Below are 18,798 nucleotides of genomic sequence, written 5' to 3'. Positions count from 1 at the left end.
CCTGGTTGCATGGACTGAACACACATTTCCAGTCAGAGCATGTGCCCCCTTCCATTTAAAAGGAATCCAGTTTGCATGCTCAAGACTGCTCAATGTTGCAAACTGAAATGCAATAAGCATGGACAACTGGGAAATCCAAGAAGCGTACTCCTTTTAAGCACTAAAATGCTACTGTAGATGCAACCAATAATACTATCCATGTACTCAGTGACGAGATAGAGGTGCTCTAGCTTATGATATTGAGAAATCAATCTCTGCTTTGAAATTGCCTTTTGATTGAAGCTACTTCCATCCACAGTGCATATAAAGTGATTAGAAACTAAGTCATGAGACTAGTTTTTCTAAAGTAAGGTGCTTAATGTCTGCATTATGAACACTTCAACAGATAATGTAGGATCTTCTGTTCAATCTTTAATATTTTTATTATTATTTTATTTTTTCCTGTCCAGAAAAGTGGGAATGGAATGTAGCAATGCCCTTCTAATACACCAAAAATAATCAGTAGGTTGAAATTGCTGTTAGGTATGTATCAAATACATACATAACTTCAATAGTTAAAGAGATTATAACATTTTGTTTCACTACTGTCAAAAGGATGAAATGTCCTGTCTCCCTATGTTCAGAAGCAACACAAAAGGAAAAAATTTTGGTGAGTGCATTACCCAATAGCCTGCCTCCATCTCTTGAACATCAGGACGTAATACAGAAATTGTAGTGTACGCAGAAGCTTAGCAACTTATAAGACTTCAGCTGACAGAGGGTATTGGCAAGTTACTTTGAGATACTGTGAACATATGTCAAATTGCTAACACACAGAAACTTTGAGTCCTAGTACCTATTGCAACCTCCAAGCCATAGAAAACTATTTTATTCCTAAACTTTTGTCATCCAGGTAAGTTAGGTGGATTAAAACTACAACACATATTAATTAAGATATAACCAGTGACTTAAAAATTACTGCTGATGAAATGTAAAAAATAGGATATCCAAAACTAGAAAAAGGATCACAATAACATCAGACAGTTGAAGTCCTGGTCTTTATTCAGTCTGAATAAGGAGGAGAAGCAGAAAGATACTCTGAAGCAGGAGATACTCTTCTCCACAGGATAAAAAGAGGAGAAAAAAAAAGTTTTAAAAGTCTGGTCTTTTCATCCCTTGGTGTGGACAGAATGATGTTTTATGATTACTAGAACTTGTGATCTGCAGTGATGCGTTACAATGCATAGTATTCAGATTCTACAAAGTAGAATAGAGAGTACTATTTACTGTAGGTTTTGTCAAAAGTTATGATTAATAATAAAATTTATGGAGCAAATGCGTCTAATCATCAGGAAAGTATATGAGCCCTGAAAGGACGGATCACGCCCACGCAAGCAAGCTACAGTATATGCATTCAAGGATTGCATACGGTATCACAGTATAGTAACATAAAATGCATAGACAGCTTGCTCTTGCTACCCTGAAGTAATTTTCCACAGCCTCTGGACAAAGTTTGTTGGAAACAGGGCATGATTATCCCCAAGTTATATGCACACTGGCATTAAGAAGCATTATAAATGCTCAGTAAGCATTTTCTGACTCCAAAAACTCCAGGTACTTCTAGACTGAATATCGTAGTAGCAAACAGTGCCACATGGTGTGCTTAGTCTGCTACACAGGTAACACCCGAGGCAGGTTTGCAAGTATATAGACTCTAATTGTCAGCACGTCTTTGTTTATGCCTTTGCTCCAGTGCTTCCCATCAGAAAAGCTAAATGCACAAGAAAAGAAATAGCTAAGAAATGTCCATCCTTCTTCTTGACAAGAGGAAATACAAGGGCAATTATACAACTGAGTTGACTGTATAGACCCAGATAGCCTATATTACTCTGTAAGCTTACCTTGGCATACAAACTTCAATTCCTTGGCATCTGTGACAGTGGTTCTTTTATCTGACCTCTTCTTTTCCGTCCGACGGTGGCTACGTCTTTTCTTTGTCTCTCCCCAAAGATTCGATCCACCATGCATGCTTGGGATGTTCAGAATGGCAATTCCTTCCAGAGAAATATTGGTTAAGTCTAGCTGAATTCCATCACACTGATTAGCGAGGAGAAAAAAGGAAAGGGGAAAAAAAAGAGAGAGAGAAAGCAGTAAGAGAGAAAGAAAAATCAGAATGATCTACCTATCAGATATTTTTCTTTAACAGTTCATCATTCTTAACACTGGTTTATTCAATGTTTACACCTAAGATACATACTTATATCTGGAAAGGAGATACGAGACAGGAACAGATCCTCATTCAGAAGGCAAAACAAGATTCCTATTGAGCTCTTGATTGCTTAAGTGTGGGATCATTTGGTGGAGTCTTGTTATCTGATACCTATTCATTGACCCAAGTGAAATATATTTGTAGCTTCGCTACAGCTATTAGCAGAAAAACGTTTATACTACAAAAATTTCTATACCAATAACTGGAGGTTTTTTGCTGCCTGTTCCAGCTAAATTGCCTGTCTTACAATTTTGCAATGATACTTGTCATTATAACACCCTTCCGCAGGGAACTGAATATAAAAGTCCTTGCATACAGAGCATACACAGCTTCATGGAAAAGGGTCTAAGAGGGCCCCGAGAGCACAGAACACCACACCGATATTAGTTTCAATCCAAAGGCACAACTGGCACATTAGCGTAGGGCTATGCCTAACTAATAACTCCTACTAAGAGGTAAGATTAGTAAAACTGGGTACAGCAAAATGCAGATGCAGCTACAGCACTTCTTATCCCAGAACTTCCATCAGCCAGTTCTCTGAAATATGCACCGTAGCCAAAGGAATACACAGGATATGGAGCTAAAGAAGAGGTGTCAGTGGTCTAAAAGCCTTCCAGGACTTACTGGACAGAAGAAATCTTACTCTGTGGGATAGTCCCTTCAATGATGGAATCATTACTGTGGGGCACCTTGTGTCACTAGCATGTATTTCTCCTGCTTCCTACAGCAACACTGGACATTGAAGCATTTTATAGGTATACATTCCTTTGCTAAATTTGGCTTCAAATTATATCTTATAAAGAGACCATAATTTTCACTTCCAGAAAAATGTCTCAGGGACTTTAACTTACCAGCCTGTTCAGTGACAAACTGCAGCATCTTCTCTGGTGGCAAAAGCCTACAACATTTGCAAACACAGTTCACCTGGCACACGTTGGATGAGATGTACCTAGCTTGATAGGATACACCTAGCCTTCATAGACTATAATTTACTCAGGCTAAGTCCTCCTCCCTACCCACATTGTTTTAAGATCAGGGGAAGCTCCTAACCCATATAAAACATAGCAAAATACTGAAGGAACTCCTTGGAAGAAAAAACGACCCAACTTCAGATAACTACAGTTGAACCTGCAGGTGGAAGGCAAAGCATCCAGTTCTACTTATTAATTCACTGAACCAGCCAAAGTTCCCAGGATTTATATACTTGTACCTTGGCTAGAGATAGATTAGCTTCATGCCTCACAACATAGCTAGAGTGTATAGATATCCTGGCAAGTCATACGCACCTTATAGCGTATAGCAGCATATTTTTAAAACATTAGATCCTACTCCTGCAATGTTCTGCAAGCCAGTAGGGGGTCCAGTCATGCATTTAAAACTGATTAAGGGTCTTATTTTGTAATTCCAATATACAATAATCAGGAAGAAAACTGGAAAAATAATTAACCATGCTTCAGTAATAGCCCTGTGACATCTTGCAGCTTGCTGCTCTGTGGGTCACTGGCACTTTTTCCTCTCTGCCTAAACCTTTATGACAGCTTTGAAGAAGAAAAGGAAAGTACAACTCAAAAATAACTGCGCATAATTATTTACCCTGAAACTTTCTGAGATCAGAAAACAGAACTGTATTGTAACACATACTCTACATCTTCTTAATTCTTCTAAGAAGAGTGTAAATCTGGAGAGAGAACAATTTCAACATTAAGGTTTCCATTTCATATTTGCTCTTCAAGAATTAAATTTTAAACCTGTGGATTATATTCATACAGGGAAACCTTTAAAGTCAAAAGACATATCTGGATGCAAGTTGGCCATTGTGGCAACTACTGTAATTGAAAGTGTAACTTTTAAATCACACTTTTCTTACAAGAAAAAAGGCATGGCTCTTCACTGTTATTTTGGAAGCAAATTCGTGGTTCCCTCCTATATTTTATATGTATTAAATATTAAGATGATTTATTTTACTAAAAATTCTGCTCATGTGTATGCTCACTTACTGCTATACATTCTAGATAAACAGATATTAATTTCATAATTAAAAGTAATCTTGTGTAAATACCCTGCAGGCCTCAATGAATCAAACACATACTGTGTGTCAGGCCTCCCACTGTCTTCAAGTGGAATGTACTGGCTGGATAATTAGATAGTACATATTTTTTAACCTTATTTGCATGCATATTATATCTTTTGCACACTGACAAGCAGCAGTAACAACAAAAGTCAGATTACCACAGGGAATTCCCACAAAGAAGTCTTCATTCCTTATAATTTGCAGCCTAAATTAAAATAATTTGATCTTTGACAAGGATGAAATGTCAAGCAGAAGGGGGTCCTCTACAAGCCACGGCCTGTGGCTTCTGAAATCTGCCTAATTTATGTCAGTCACTTCTTAATACATATTTAAGTATTACACGAGAAAGATGATAAATATGCAATCTGACACCTTTGGTATTTCCCTGCTGTTAATTTATAAAGGTCTGGCGTCCCCCAAACTGACTGGAATTATTTAAATAAAAGAAGAATTGTGAAATAGGATGGCGCAGGGTCTGGCTTCCATTTTCACTCAATATTGAACACAGCAGGTAGTACACTAAGACAATTATTTGACTAGGCCTCAGAATCCCACAGTGACGAGGAACTTTCTGAATTAGTAAAGGAGGATTTCTTTTGTTCACACACAGACAAGAAGTTTGCACTACAGGTAGCTCTGCGTTGTCCTAACACATTCATACTCTACAACAACAAAACACAGATGTGTTCTGCTCCTTTTCTTTTTTTTATTTTTTTTTATTTCAAATAATGCAATGATGCTGCTAAAAATAGAAGCATTCTTTTAAAATGCAGAGCATGCCTACCTAGATTAAAAATAAACACTAGCACTTCTATTTCTTTTTTGCCTTCTTTCCTGGCCTCAGTCCCTTTTCAGGCATTATCTTTTACACTTCATTCATTAGATCAAAATTTTTCAGATCATCTCGAAGTTGAGAACATATCCAGGCCTGAAAACAGATGAGACTAAGGCTTTGCTGTGTAACGAAGTGCAATATCATGAAAGACTACATGATCGTTTCAAGTCCTTTCCCCCACCCATTAATACCAGGTGGTATAGTAGGCTTCCTCTGGTCCCACAATGCTTTTACAGCACTGCAGGTAGGGACCATGCCAGCTCCACTTACACTGGATCTATGCCTACTCTCATTAAATACCCTTCACACACCTTTCTTGTTTTCTGAAGTGGAAATAAAGTGTAAGTGCTCTAAACTGTAAAGTCTTAAGCCTCATTTACTGACACATTATTATTAAAAATAAATACTCAATTTTGCCCTGTGTTTTTTTTTTTTTTCCTTTAGAACCTATGTTTCTCTCCTCAACTTCTTGGATCACAATTTGGAAATAAAAACACATCTTATTCTGGATAACATAAGAATTTAGCGTCCAAACTTTGTTCAGCATCTCCCACAGAAGAAAATATACAGAACATGAGACATGAATATATATCACGAAAGCCAAGCTTAATTAGGTTAGAAATCAAATACAGGGTTTGCCCACAGAACGTTTGATCGCTGTCTCCCAGCTCAGAGATACAGATCCTTAATCTTCACGGGCTTGGTTCATGTAAAATTCGGCTGTAGAGCAAACGCATTCTTTGTGCATTTTATCTGAAGTGAAATGTGGTAGCATACTCCAAGCTCTCATTTACAGCAACATCCCCAAGCAAGGGGCAGCAGGTTAAAAATCAGATGAAAACAGTGCTACTCCCAAGTGTTTATAACATACAAACAAGAAACATTAGATACAAGCATATTGGCAAGCATTGTTCATTTAAATGTAATTTACTCATTGTAAATAAATCTGTAAATAACTACCTCCTAACACTTCTTGTGTAAACATTTTGGAAACTATTTCCCCTATGATTTTTGTTCCTAATTGTAGGACTAATGATAATGACCAGGATAGATGAAGTGAATATTAACAAACATGTTTCAGATACTGGCAATGTAATACTTCATTGGTAATAACAGTGTTATTGATATGAATTGGTAATAATTATACAGCTGGTATCAGCAGCATCACAAACTTGTATGCATACTTGTTTGCTTTGGGATGTGAACATTTCATCACCCTTTCAGTGGTTACAGTTAGATGGTTTAAGATCATCACATCTTACAGGCTATGTAAGACTTTTGCCAGATAGAAATACTTTCTTGGGAAAGCCTGCTCTTCAATTTGTATTTAATCAAAAGGTACATTTAACTTGCAGTATATTTGAATTAAATCAGGTAAGCATTTCTTCCAATAACTAATCAAATATTTTTCAGGCTACATGTACTTAAACCCAAATGTGTGAAGCACTGTCTTGGGAAGCAAGTTTTTTTGTTGTTGTTTGGTTTGTTTTTCCTGGGGTTTTTGTTTGGTTGTTTGGTTTGGTTTTTTAAATTTTTTAATCTAACATGTGCGGAGCATGTTTCCACTTTAAAAAGTAACATAACAGCATAACAGGCAGGTCTGGCACCACAAGTCTTACAGTTTCAGTCTCAGTATTCTTTGTTACTGTTCTGCTACCAGATCCATGGTCCCTTCAGATCATTTCAGACTTTGCCTTTCAGGAGGCTTTGACCAGACTCTCATAGCTCTCACCATACTTCTCCAAGTGCCTTATGCTACTATACAAATACTCCATTGATGTGTGTGGTTTCTCATTACTACGGGAAAGGAAAAGCACCATAATCCTCTTGAGAAATGATTTCATTATTTAACTTAAATTCTTAGGTTTGTACCTTCACTCATTTCACATTTTTCATTTACTTATCGATAAATATCAGCCCCCCAAACAGTTTATGTAATGTAGCCACTTATTCTACCAGCCATCAAAATAGCAGTGGCACTTTATTTTAAATTCCTATTTTGTCTCTAACTATCCTGTGTCTTTTCAGTTAATGTTCAATGTATAATGGAAAGATGACCCCTTGTGCAGAGAGAAAAGCTATTTAATGAAGGGGAATGATTCCAAAAAATATATATTCTTTAACCTTCATTCAGGAAAGTAAGTACAATTTTAGGGAATTGAGTTTTAAAGGTTATAAAAACTTGGGACCTAGAAATAATAAGATTTTTTTTTTATTTTAATCCTGCAGCAGCTCTCACTCCCTCCGACAGTCTTTCATTTTTCCATCTGACCTAGCCACACTCCCTATTGATTTCTAATGTTATATTTCACCTCTTGACCTCGTCTACTGTATTAAGACTTCACTAATCATCAAACTGAACTTTGTTCCAGTGTGCAGGGCTACACTACAAATAGACACGATAAAAATAATATTTTGGAATATAGGGTCGAAAGGATGTGCACTGCTTTGCCTTGTTGGATTCAGGCAGTCTGCACCCTTGCTCCCTGCATTTCAGCCAAACTAGTGACATTTCAAGGAGAAAGGCAACAATTAGTTTCTTACTTCTATTTCTACAGATTCATGCAGCTTCTTACAGGTGGCTGAGAAAGTTTCCGAAGTGCCAAATTCAAAATACCAAAATTTGTTCTTCATTCTGAAACAAGAAAAAAAGAAAAGAAAAAAGAAAGATCTTATTCACTATCAATATGTGACAAAAGTGATCATCCTGTCTTCCGTTATAAGTAATGGCAAAGGCTTGGGAACATGTGACATCCCATTTGAAATAGATGAGCTCATAATTTTCAAAGCTTAAATGTTGGTGTCAAGTTGTATGATATCCCCTAAAGGGATAACAGGAATGTGTTGAACTGACAGGTTCAAATGTACCTTTGACTTTTCTTTTGCAGTGACTATCAGAATATTTTTTGTCACTTAACCAGTGACATGCCTCAGAAAAATGTTATCTATTTTATTTCATGTCTTACACCTACTATACGATTTCTGATTCATGGTTAAAATCTCTATCCCACAGAGTACTAGAATGTGCAGGCAGGGCACTCCCATCATGAAGAAGAGCCAAGACAAAAATGTAGCTTGCCTTAAGTTAGCTAAAGGTAAAGACAAAAGCTTATTTTTCATGATGACAGATGAGATATTCGAAGAAAATAAAAATTTCAGCTCTAACAATCTTCAGATATTTTGCAGTAGGAGAGCTGTATTACCAGGTAATTAACTCATAGACGCATTTTAAATGGGTGATGGGACCTGCATCTTCAAGTTCATTAACAGATTCTACAGAAAAATAAAACTGGATATAAATGCTAGTAAATTGCTTAGTTTATCATGACAGCAGGCAGAAATTACACTTTTTTCTTCTTAAATACATAAAGACTGCACTTCTGTTTTGCCAGATTTATTGCATACTGTTAAGTACAATCAGGACACCAGCAGTACCATTTCAAATAAGTATGTGCAGTTTTGTTTAACTCTCATGAGTAATTATTATTCCGTAACAAAACAAGAAGCTAAACTAAAAAAAAAAAAAGACACTGAATTAGAATTCATTATTCACACAGTTCATCCACTTGTGTAAACTGTCTTCTGACACACACACAGCACAGTGTGCTTGGAACTTGAAAATGACTGGGTTTGCATGAGCTAGAAGTGGAGAAGAGTGAAACACAGACACAGATGACTGTCAAACATGCCAGCAAAAGTACAAATCTTACCCTTGGTATCTATTTCAAATTACACATAAAAGTCTACTTAGTGGCTCTTAAAGTCCACTTAATGGCTCTTAAAGTCACAAAGGGAGAAGGGGCACTACACTACGGGCTATTCCCAGAAACCTGCTGCCATGCAAGCCAGCAGTTCCTGGTGCAGTACCAGAGGGGTGCAAGGATGTCCAACCTGGCAGCCTGCACGGGGTGGGGAACAGGAGAATAAAAAGAGAGAGATCAACACATTTCTGAAGAAAAAGTTACAGGCATTTCCAAAGGTTTTTGCACACAAATCTGAAAATGTTTGGAAACCAGTTTTGAGAACCTGCTCTGGGATAAATGGCATATTCTCAAAAGAACTCCAACCAGAAGGGCTCAGACCAGATTCAGCTTCCAGACTCCAAGAGTCTGTGAGTGGAAGTGATCTGATGTACGTTCCTTCTGCACCTGCAGATTAGTTAGCACACTGACATGCTGACCTGGGATCCACTGCTCTATTTATGCCAATGTATATGAAGAAATGTAGATTTCTTTAATTTCCAAACAAGTGTGATGGAAGTACTGAATTCCTGTTGGGTCCCTTTGGAAAATCCGGATGTAGCTATTTTCCTGCTACTTTCTACACAGGGACAATGAATAATGAAACAATAAAAAAACCTGATATAAGTATTCAGAAAAATACTTTGTCATTTCTTTTGATCCGATTATTGAGTAAGATCAACAAGCCTTTGCATCTTCTCTTTTGAGAGCCTTTCGTCTTGGTGTTCAGTTATTCTTACCTCAAATGAAGCATCTTTTCTTTTTCTTTATTGGAAAGCCTGCTTTAAATTGACTTCTTAGCACTGTATATAATAAACTCTTTGACTTGCACAAGGATAAAATAGCTATATTTTACAGTCATTCAGAATATATTGTGCCAAATTCATGCATTTTGAGTTCAGCAAAACAAAACCCAGCATTGCCAGGACACTCAAGGCAACTAGAGTGCACTAGAACAAGGCAACTGGAACATTTAGATGTATAAATCAAAACCTTGTAGTATTACATGACAGAAGATTAAGTACATTTATCAGGTGAGGTTTTGATCGTAGATGTATTTCTTGTCATTGTAATATACCCTATAAGAGTCTATCAGGCCAAAAAATGTAGGCTTGTGAGCCTGTCCCCCTTTCCCTAGTTTACTATATCTCTGTTTTTAAGGATAGGAAGACAACCTACTTGACAGCTTTTCCAGTACAAAGATGGATGTAGATACAGATAATTTTATTCTTTTTCAAAAGGATTTACCAACTCCCTTTACCAGCCATGACATAGATTAGATTGTATGTTTTTATTCAAATGCACTATATTCTTTATTGAACGGAAAACTGTATTATATCTTTTCTTATATGTACAAAACCAAGTTAAATGTAAATAAATCAAGACAAATTGTACTAAAATTTCCATATGCAAGATCAATCTTATTATTATAGTAAATATTCTAATTTTTCTAATAATAAAATCTCTAAATTAATTTCTTCCACTTGCATTCCTCTTTCAAACAGGTGAAGCTTATCTGCTTATCAAGACAGCAGCAAATAGTAGAAAAGTCCATTTAGAAGATTAATGAACTACTCTTATGGCCATTCTAATTTCTTTCACAATAGTAGAAGTAAATTTTAGACTGGTAAACAAATACATATTTAATGACAATTTTGGAGCATTACAACTGCAAGAAACTGAATCACGGGCTGCTGTCATGTCTATTTTCTCTCTCTCCTGGAGGAGCTGATAATTTAGACTTGTTCCAACTTTTAATAAGAGATGACCAAAATAAAGATGAAGTCTGTTTCAGTAAGGGAAAAAAAAAAAAAAAAGTGTTATACAGTAGCACTTTTCTTTACAACACTGGTTTCGTTTGAATAGGAAAGGGAATAGATTACTTTACAGGAAAGTGTTTCTGTATATGCTTCAAAGTGCATAGCTAAACTCTTAAAGAACTTTGTGTTTGAAAATACAATATAAATAAAACATCAATCACGATTAAAGGCTGACCTATCTAATCCTGCTATTCGATTACAGTATGTCAAAATATATACGGTCTATGGATGTAGGAACAACAAAACTAACTGTACTTCAAGAGCCTAAACACCTTTTATGCTGGCAGTGTTCCACACCCTCAAGTACTGGTCAATTTTCTGATAAGTGGAACAATCTCCTTAAACAGGGATGAAATAAATTGGCAAGACAGCATGGGAAGGCTAATACTGCCATTTCTTACAGTGTTTCTACACTGTGGATAAATATTAGACTTAGAAACTTGGACATGTTTCTCGGAAAAGTTCAGGCTAATATTTGGCAATCAAGGCAAAATGATCAAAATAGTCTGTGATATGGGTTTGCTCCATTATCAGTTAATCAGAAACCCCCCTACTGCTAAAACTATTTTATATAACCTTTCTGATTAAGCAATTACAAGACATGTCATTGAAAAATTGTCCTGTATCTAAATATGGAAATAGTAAATACTTTATTCTACACCTGAAGAGCATCTATACTTCAATGCAGTGTGCACACTGTCACAACGTGCATAACAATAGACCAGCTATAGGGTGCTAATAAAAGGTCACCACAATAAAACAGGAGTATATTTAAACTTAAGAAACAAATTCATATTCTGGTGTTAAAGGTCTACAGTTGGGGCAATCGCTTATTGCTACATTTGTAAGTTTGTCACACTTGCTACCGCATTCTATTAACAATTCTTATATTTACTATTTATATTAATTATATTTATTTCCACTTTATTTTAGTTATGCAGTGTCAAGCTTCAATGACTTGAGCTAAAAATTTCTACATCAGGAAATTCCTGACTGCAATTTTTATAAAATTTCAGCTGAAATACTTTGACCATTTTTGAAAATGACTAGAGAAAAACATGTATATTTGCTTAAATTAAATGTGTTTGATAACATACACTTTGAACTGTTTTAATACAGCTACACTTTCAGAGCAAAGATTTTAAATTTAGCACAAGGATGGCCTTGCATCAAGAATATGCCTCTGGCCATCTGCATTAAAATATATACAGAATTTAACTATCTTATGACCATTTGGAAATACACTCTGGGAAAGATTTATTTTCAATATTGTCATATGGCAGAGAAAGAACAAATTTTTGTCTCTAGTTCTGTCATCTTTTATCCTTTAACCTATACAAAGTATAGATATTTTTACCCATGAAATGACTAGAATTCTTAATTTTTCCAAAGTAAATTCCTTGAGAAGTCCACTGCCAGGAAGCAATCTCTACCAGAAAAGAAAAATTTCTCTCCAAGAAATCTGTGCAAGAATGTTTGCTCATGGACAAGCAGCACTTGGTTTCCTCCATAAACTATACTGTTCCCCAAAATATAATCCCTAAGCACTGCCTTCTGAAAACATGTGGTTTTTTAAAAGCTATTCCAACTATGTTGCAGAAGTACTGTTTGTTTGTCAGTGTCAAGAGTTGGTCTCAGTCTATACCTTAAACTCATACAGTTTCCAGCATAAAGCTCCCATTTTAAGAGCAGCATTCATGAACAACAGTGCACAGAATGTAAAGAATTAAAAAAAAAAAAATTCCATGGCAAAAAAAAAAAAAGTAGGAAAGAAGCCATATAGAGTGGATGCTTATCATCTCATTCACCACATTTCTGGAAGGTGCTCAGAGCCACAGATTCAGGGTAAGTATTTAAAATGAACAGGTCTCTCTGTCTCCCTTTTCCCCCTTGTTCACTCTTTTGTCCTCTACTCCAAGGAAATGTGGAATAATGTGTAGAACCACCTCTGCAGGGAATCAAAAATACCAGAGAAGTGTGCACAAAATGGAGGTGTGAGACAGAGGTGTACATCCACAGAGGAGAAACTGTGAAGAGTCCAAGGGGAGAAAGTGGTTGACAAGTATATGTGAAAAAAAAAAAAGATCATCATCAGGGAAAATAGCGGAATCAAGAAAGAGAAGAATGAGAAAAAGATAGAAACCTAATTTCAAAATGCATTGAAGTTCTGCAATGCTGAAAGAAGAATGATGATAAAATAGAGAAGGGAAGAAAAAGAAAATAATTCTAAAGGAGACCCAAGTAAAACCACATATTTCTGAAGTCTGAAAATAAGGATAATAAGGTCTAAAAATGAAACTGGGAGTATAGGAAATGCCATCCTGGGCAAAAAAGCTGAACATCTGTTCCAATATTCTGTCACTGACAGTGGTTCGTACCAGAGACTTAGGAGAACAGTGTAAAACTCCATGTAGCATACAGCTGGGAATAACCTAGCTCTAAGGAAGGTTTATTATTATGTATGATTCTATCAAATTGAAAGAGGGTACGTTTAGATTAGTCATAAGGAAGAATTTTTTTATGATGAGGGTGGTGAGACACTGGAACAGGTGGCCCAGAGAAGCTGTGGATGCCCCATCACTGGAAGTGTTCAGAATCAGGTTGGACTGGGCTTTGAGAAACCTGATCTAGTAAAAGATGTCCCTGCCCATGGCAGGGGGTTGGACCAGATGATCTTTAAAGGTCCCTTCCAACCCAAACCATTCTGTGATTCTATGATTTTAATTCAGACAGTTTATAGTATGAAGCAATATGAAAAAAAGAAAAAAAAAAAAAGAAAAAAAAGACTAGCCAAATTCATGGGAGCAAATTACTCTTTTAAAAAAAAAACAAACAAACCCAAAAACAAAAAAAAACCCAACTTGTTTATGTTAATCCATGACTGTGTCCTGCTTTATTAGAGATTGGAATTTCATATTGCATTTAAAAAACCACCAATATAGAAGCCCTAATGCTTGTTCTCAATGCATGGAAAAAAAAGTCTGCACCCAGGAACAACTGAAGCAGAAGCAGCTATGGGAGTCTTCCTGCAATTGGGAATAAAAGCGCCTGCAACCTTTACCATCTGATTTTTCTCAGGTCGTGGAAAAGTTTTCTAAGGTGTGTCTGAAGTTGCTGCTTTTGGTTTATTGAGCCCCGGACTGTCAGACATATATTCAAGAGCAAATGAAGTAAAATTTACAGTGGATTGTATGTCACTGTGATTGTACTTTGTATTTCTGCTAATAAAGTGTGCTGATACATTGGATTTTATCTAATTAAATACTAAATATCTCATAAAATAAATAAAACTTGAGTTGCTAAAAAATATTTTAATGCTTCATACAATTCAATGTAAAGAATATTTTTATCAAGTCCTATCACTCTCACAGAAGTTTTCAAGAGACAACATATTTTCTGTCTTTTCTTACTGTTCATAAATCTATTATCTAGGTAATTTTATACTTGGGTAAAAATGATTTCATTGCAGCACATAATATATATTAATAAGAATGTATGACTTTTTCTAATGTTCTTCTTTTCTTTCCACTTCTGTCTTAACAATCATATCATTCCTTTTCTGCTTTATAATGAATCATACGCAAAGGTAAGGAAATAGCCAGTGGAGATGCACATCCATAAGAGATTTATGTGTGACTGGCATGATTTTAATAGAGACATCTTTGTCAATTTTTTCTTTTTCCATTACCAACTGTACTTACGGCAAATCTAAATGTTAATCTCTTATGGCACACAGCATAAGCAGAGATTGTATAGATAAGTGCAGAAAAGTTAAAATCCTGAAAGAACAGTTCCAGTTTTACGCAATAAATGAAATTTTCACATTATCATACAATGATACCACCCGCAGTTGGAAAGCTACCCCATACAAGCTTATACCATTAAGTAACATTGCGAGATCCTCTCTTCCTATCATTTATTAGTTCTACTGCTGCAAAGCTGCATCTGACTCCATTTTCTCTCATACTTTATAGTACTGTTTTGCACTGTAGCTTGCACTTCTGTATGCAGCTGGTCTGCAGTCTCCACTGTCTACCTGCCTGCCCCACTTCTCCAGCTCTCTGCCTGATTTTCTCCAAACTGTCCGCAGTTCATTCCAGCTGTAACTACCATCCTTCCCCCTTGCCCATTCAGTTCTACTCCTGCCTTCAGCTGTGCTCTCATGTCCATCCAGGAACCCACTCCTGGACACCTTGTTCACTCTGATCACTTGCACTAATAAACACAAATCATAAAGAGTTGCAAAAGGGCCTCACAGTACTAAGTGACTGGGGTATAAAAAGGTAGATGACATTTAATGTGGGTAAATATAAAGTGATGCATAGAGGAAAATAAAAAACAATCCTAATTTTACAAACAGTGATGAGTTCTCAGGGACAAAGTCTTGGGTTTACAATAGCTGAACAAAGTGTTGGAGCAGTGCTTAATAGCATTTGCATGAATTGGGTTGTGATGCTGAATACGATGTGCAGTTTTCCTCTCCCCAAAGGGGAAAGAGGAGGGGGAAGAGGGGGGGAAAAAAAAAAAAGAAGAGTATAATAGAACTGGAAAAATATGGAGAACAAAAGTGGGGACAATCAAAATATTGAATACCTTTTGAACTCTTCAGCCTAGAAAGGTGATAAATGGGAGAGATATAAGAGTTCTCTAAAGTCATGTGTGCCATGGGGAGGATGAATAGGGCATGATTACTCACTATCTCTCCCAAGAAAAAGCTAGGACAGATGAGAAGGACTTAGGAGGCAGTAGATACAACAAACAAAAGGTTTCTTTACACAGCATGCAAATAAGATGCTAACAGGATGCTAAAAGTTCACATCAGTACAAAAATGATTGGAGGAGTTCATGGAAGAAATAGCCACTGAAGTCCACATAACAAAAGCAACACAAATATGGAAATACATGACGTTACCCCATTCTTCTCTTCTTAGACTCATTGGCAGACAGCGCTGGAGCAAGAGCACCTGGCTAGACAGACCTTTTGGCTGACACCAGGTGGGTATTTTTATGTTCTTATGTTTCTGGTCCCAAGCACCTTTCCTCTTTTCTCTTACTATCTTTGCTGGATTATCTATTTCTCTTCAATAAATGTCTTGCCACCCATTACCACTTGTTATCTCAGGTTCCAACTATCCATTTGGATTGAAATATTTGTACAGATAGTACCAGTACCAGTCAGTTCACACATTCCAGACAGGTATTGATGTTCCCAAACATCATCTATTATCCGTATATTTGCAGACAAGAGGTGCAACAAATTCACTGGAGGTCTGTGCACTGTTCCCTGATTTTGTTGGGCTACTGATCAGAATGTAATTTGTCTAGGTTTTTGGGAGAAATAGCAGATAGATTGGAAGTGCTCCCTCTGCTAGGGCTACCAGAAAAAAAACACGAGCAAAACCAGGATGATAGTCATATCTAGAAACCACATTCTTCACTAATTAGCTAGGAAACCTGTTCTCATTGGATTAACTATGATGCCTTTCTCACATACCCTCCTTACAGTACAGACTCTGGCGGAGAGAAGCCTACTACTAACATCTATACAGAGGAGAATCTTATCCTAAAATACAAATAAAAATGCCCATATTAAAATATAAACACCACACTCCAATAATTTGAAGAGCCTCAGAGTATGTGCTATGTGCTATAATGCAGGAGGAGCTTGATGACTTTTGAGCTGTGCCTCAGGCTGCATCTGCTCTATGCCAATAGGCAACAGGATGTTCATGAGAAAAAAAGATAATGTATTTCTCCTAGAGGTACAGAAAAGTGGTACACTCAACTGAGACAAATTACAGGAGGTTAACCTACAGCACCTGGTATAAAAATCAGCTATTACAAAACAGTGTGATACCTGACTGATACAGTTTACAAGATATTCCTCCATGTAAGAGGGTACTGTTTCTCATCCGTGATAGAAATATCTGTTTTAAATAAGGAATTCTGACACTTGCTTTTGAATATATTCTGTTTTAACAACAGTTATGAGTAGGACCAAAAACCCCACACAGTTTAGTTTCTCAAAACATTTACTTAAAAAGTATCTTCATTATATCTGTGGTTTTATCTGTCCTTTTGCTCCACTAAATGAACATTTCTGTAACACTTCTTAAATCCTTTGTGTCCATTCCCCATCATGAAGATTTCTGCTCTTAACATTTTACTTATTTTTATCTTCATATTTCCCCTCAGTTTCTTTCCCAAATTCCCCAGTCTTGGGAGCAGATGCTGAGGCACCAATGACTCATTAATCTGAAGAGGTTTTTTATCATGAACAAAAATAAAGCCTATAAACAGTTCCACATTTACCAGCCTTGGTTGTACTAGAGAACCAACAAAGCTTTGTTAAAAAAAAAAAAAAAAAAAAAAAAAGGCCCTCTCTGTATATGTTATAATAGACCTACTATCTCAAAGCAAGGTCATAGACCTTCACATTTCATCTTTAAATTATGTCAGACGAATAAAACAATTTTTCTTCCCCCTACCCACAGATATGACACTGAGTAGTACTTAAATTAATGAGACCATTGTTAAGGCAGTTCAGAAGTTCAGGGACAGGTTTGCAAGGAGCAACTCCTCATTGGCTGCTTCACATGCACAATTGTAGCTGTTTTAGAAAACAAACAAACATATAAACCAGTTTTGTTTCCCTGTAATGCAGGTGATTATATGTAATTAAATAATCTTTTTCTCTACCCAATATTTTAACTCCCACTGAAAAACTGAAGTATCTCAATACTGCTATTCAATTCTTGCCAAAAAATCCTTCCATTCCCTTAAAATACTTGAAACACTATGCTTTATACCATTCCCAAGTAGGACACAATGAGGAGACTAAGGAAAATAAAAAAAAAAAGAAGTAAGCAATCATATGCTGTAAGGGAAACAATGAGCAGCTCTTCTGTGAGCACACAGGAGAAACATCAGACTCTGTGTAGGAGAAAATCTTTGATAAAATCTTTTGTCCTTAGGAAATATTTTGTCCTCCAGAAATATTTAAGCCTGACAGGACTGGCACAGGACTAAACTTCTCTGCCTGTCTGACTGGGATTCACAGGACTTTAAAGTTTCTTTTTTTACTGAAAGAGCAGATTTATGAGTTTAGGAAGCCCCACCCTTTTGAGAAGCCTCACCCTTTAGGAAGCCTCCACCCATATGAGAAGACCACTTCTAACAATGCAAGGGCTTGCCTGAGATTCAGCTTAACACTGTATTTAGCCATGTCAATGCATTTGTCTACCTGTGAACTAGACAGTTGTATTCCCATTGAAGACAAAAGACATCTGCTCCATGGAACTGAAGTTGTGATTCACGAGACCTGAGTAAGCAGAATTGCTCTCCAGGCTTCCCTGAGAGAAATAACTGGCTCTCCACTGACTACAGTGAGAGCACTGACATCTAGTTCATGCGTACACAGACACCTTTAGAAGCCTACATTGAGGTGTCTAATCTCAAACCGAAAATGTGTCTTGTTTCAAAACATTTACACCTAAATAGAAGGCCCCTCTCCCCCCAAACCCTACAAGATAAATGAAGACTCATTATTCCTCATTTTACTTGCTAAAAGATAATTCAAATAACATACCTTTAAAAATACTTAGGTGGGACAAAGCATCTAAGCATCCTTATACCTAAGGCTTTTAGTGACTTATCACAGAAGAACCCAGGAACTGAACCCAGTCCACCTGTGTTCCCTGTAGCACCTTAAATACCAAAGGCAACATAAGCTGTCCCTCCTCTCTAGTCTCATCTTCTAGGAATTTTCAAGTAGGCATATAACCTATCTTTCTCTCCAGGAAATGCATGGACACTGTGCTACCTCTTTTCCTACAGAAGGGTCACAGTACAGCTGCCAGCTCTCAGGTGCAGACTGTTCAGGAGAAAACAGGCAGGTGAAACACCTGGGCCAAGCTTCATTCTCTTTGTGAAACAAAAGTTCACAGTTATTAAATAACAGTACATTCATTCCTACTTTGTAGGGTAGGATGGGATGAACTTTGTTTTTAAAAGGCCACTGATTTTTTAGAAACCTGAAAATATTACAATTAATGCTATATTTGTGAGTCTATATTTTTAGGCAA

At 36.6% G+C, this 18,798-nt stretch overlaps 1 protein-coding gene across 6 annotated transcripts in view; it reads right to left on the bottom strand.

The window, feature by feature from the left end:
- DGKB (diacylglycerol kinase beta) overlaps positions 1-18,798 on the bottom strand; it is a 325,820-nt gene that overhangs the window by 74,812 nt on the left and 232,210 nt on the right. For all 6 annotated transcript variants that reach the window (XM_072851476.1, XM_072851474.1, XM_072851471.1 and 3 more), the window contains 2 exons: positions 7,699-7,789; positions 1,881-2,076 (listed from right to left, as the gene is read on the bottom strand). In XM_072851476.1, coding sequence (XP_072707577.1) covers positions 1,881-2,076; positions 7,699-7,789 — 287 coding nt within the window. The remainder of the gene's footprint in view (positions 1-1,880; positions 2,077-7,698; positions 7,790-18,798) is intronic.

The sequence above is a fragment of the Ciconia boyciana genome, chromosome 2 (genome assembly GCF_034638445.1).
Source record: "Ciconia boyciana chromosome 2, ASM3463844v1, whole genome shotgun sequence".
Lineage (NCBI taxonomy): Eukaryota > Metazoa > Chordata > Aves > Ciconiiformes > Ciconiidae > Ciconia > Ciconia boyciana.
This window is presented reverse-complemented; position numbering and strand designations above follow the sequence as displayed.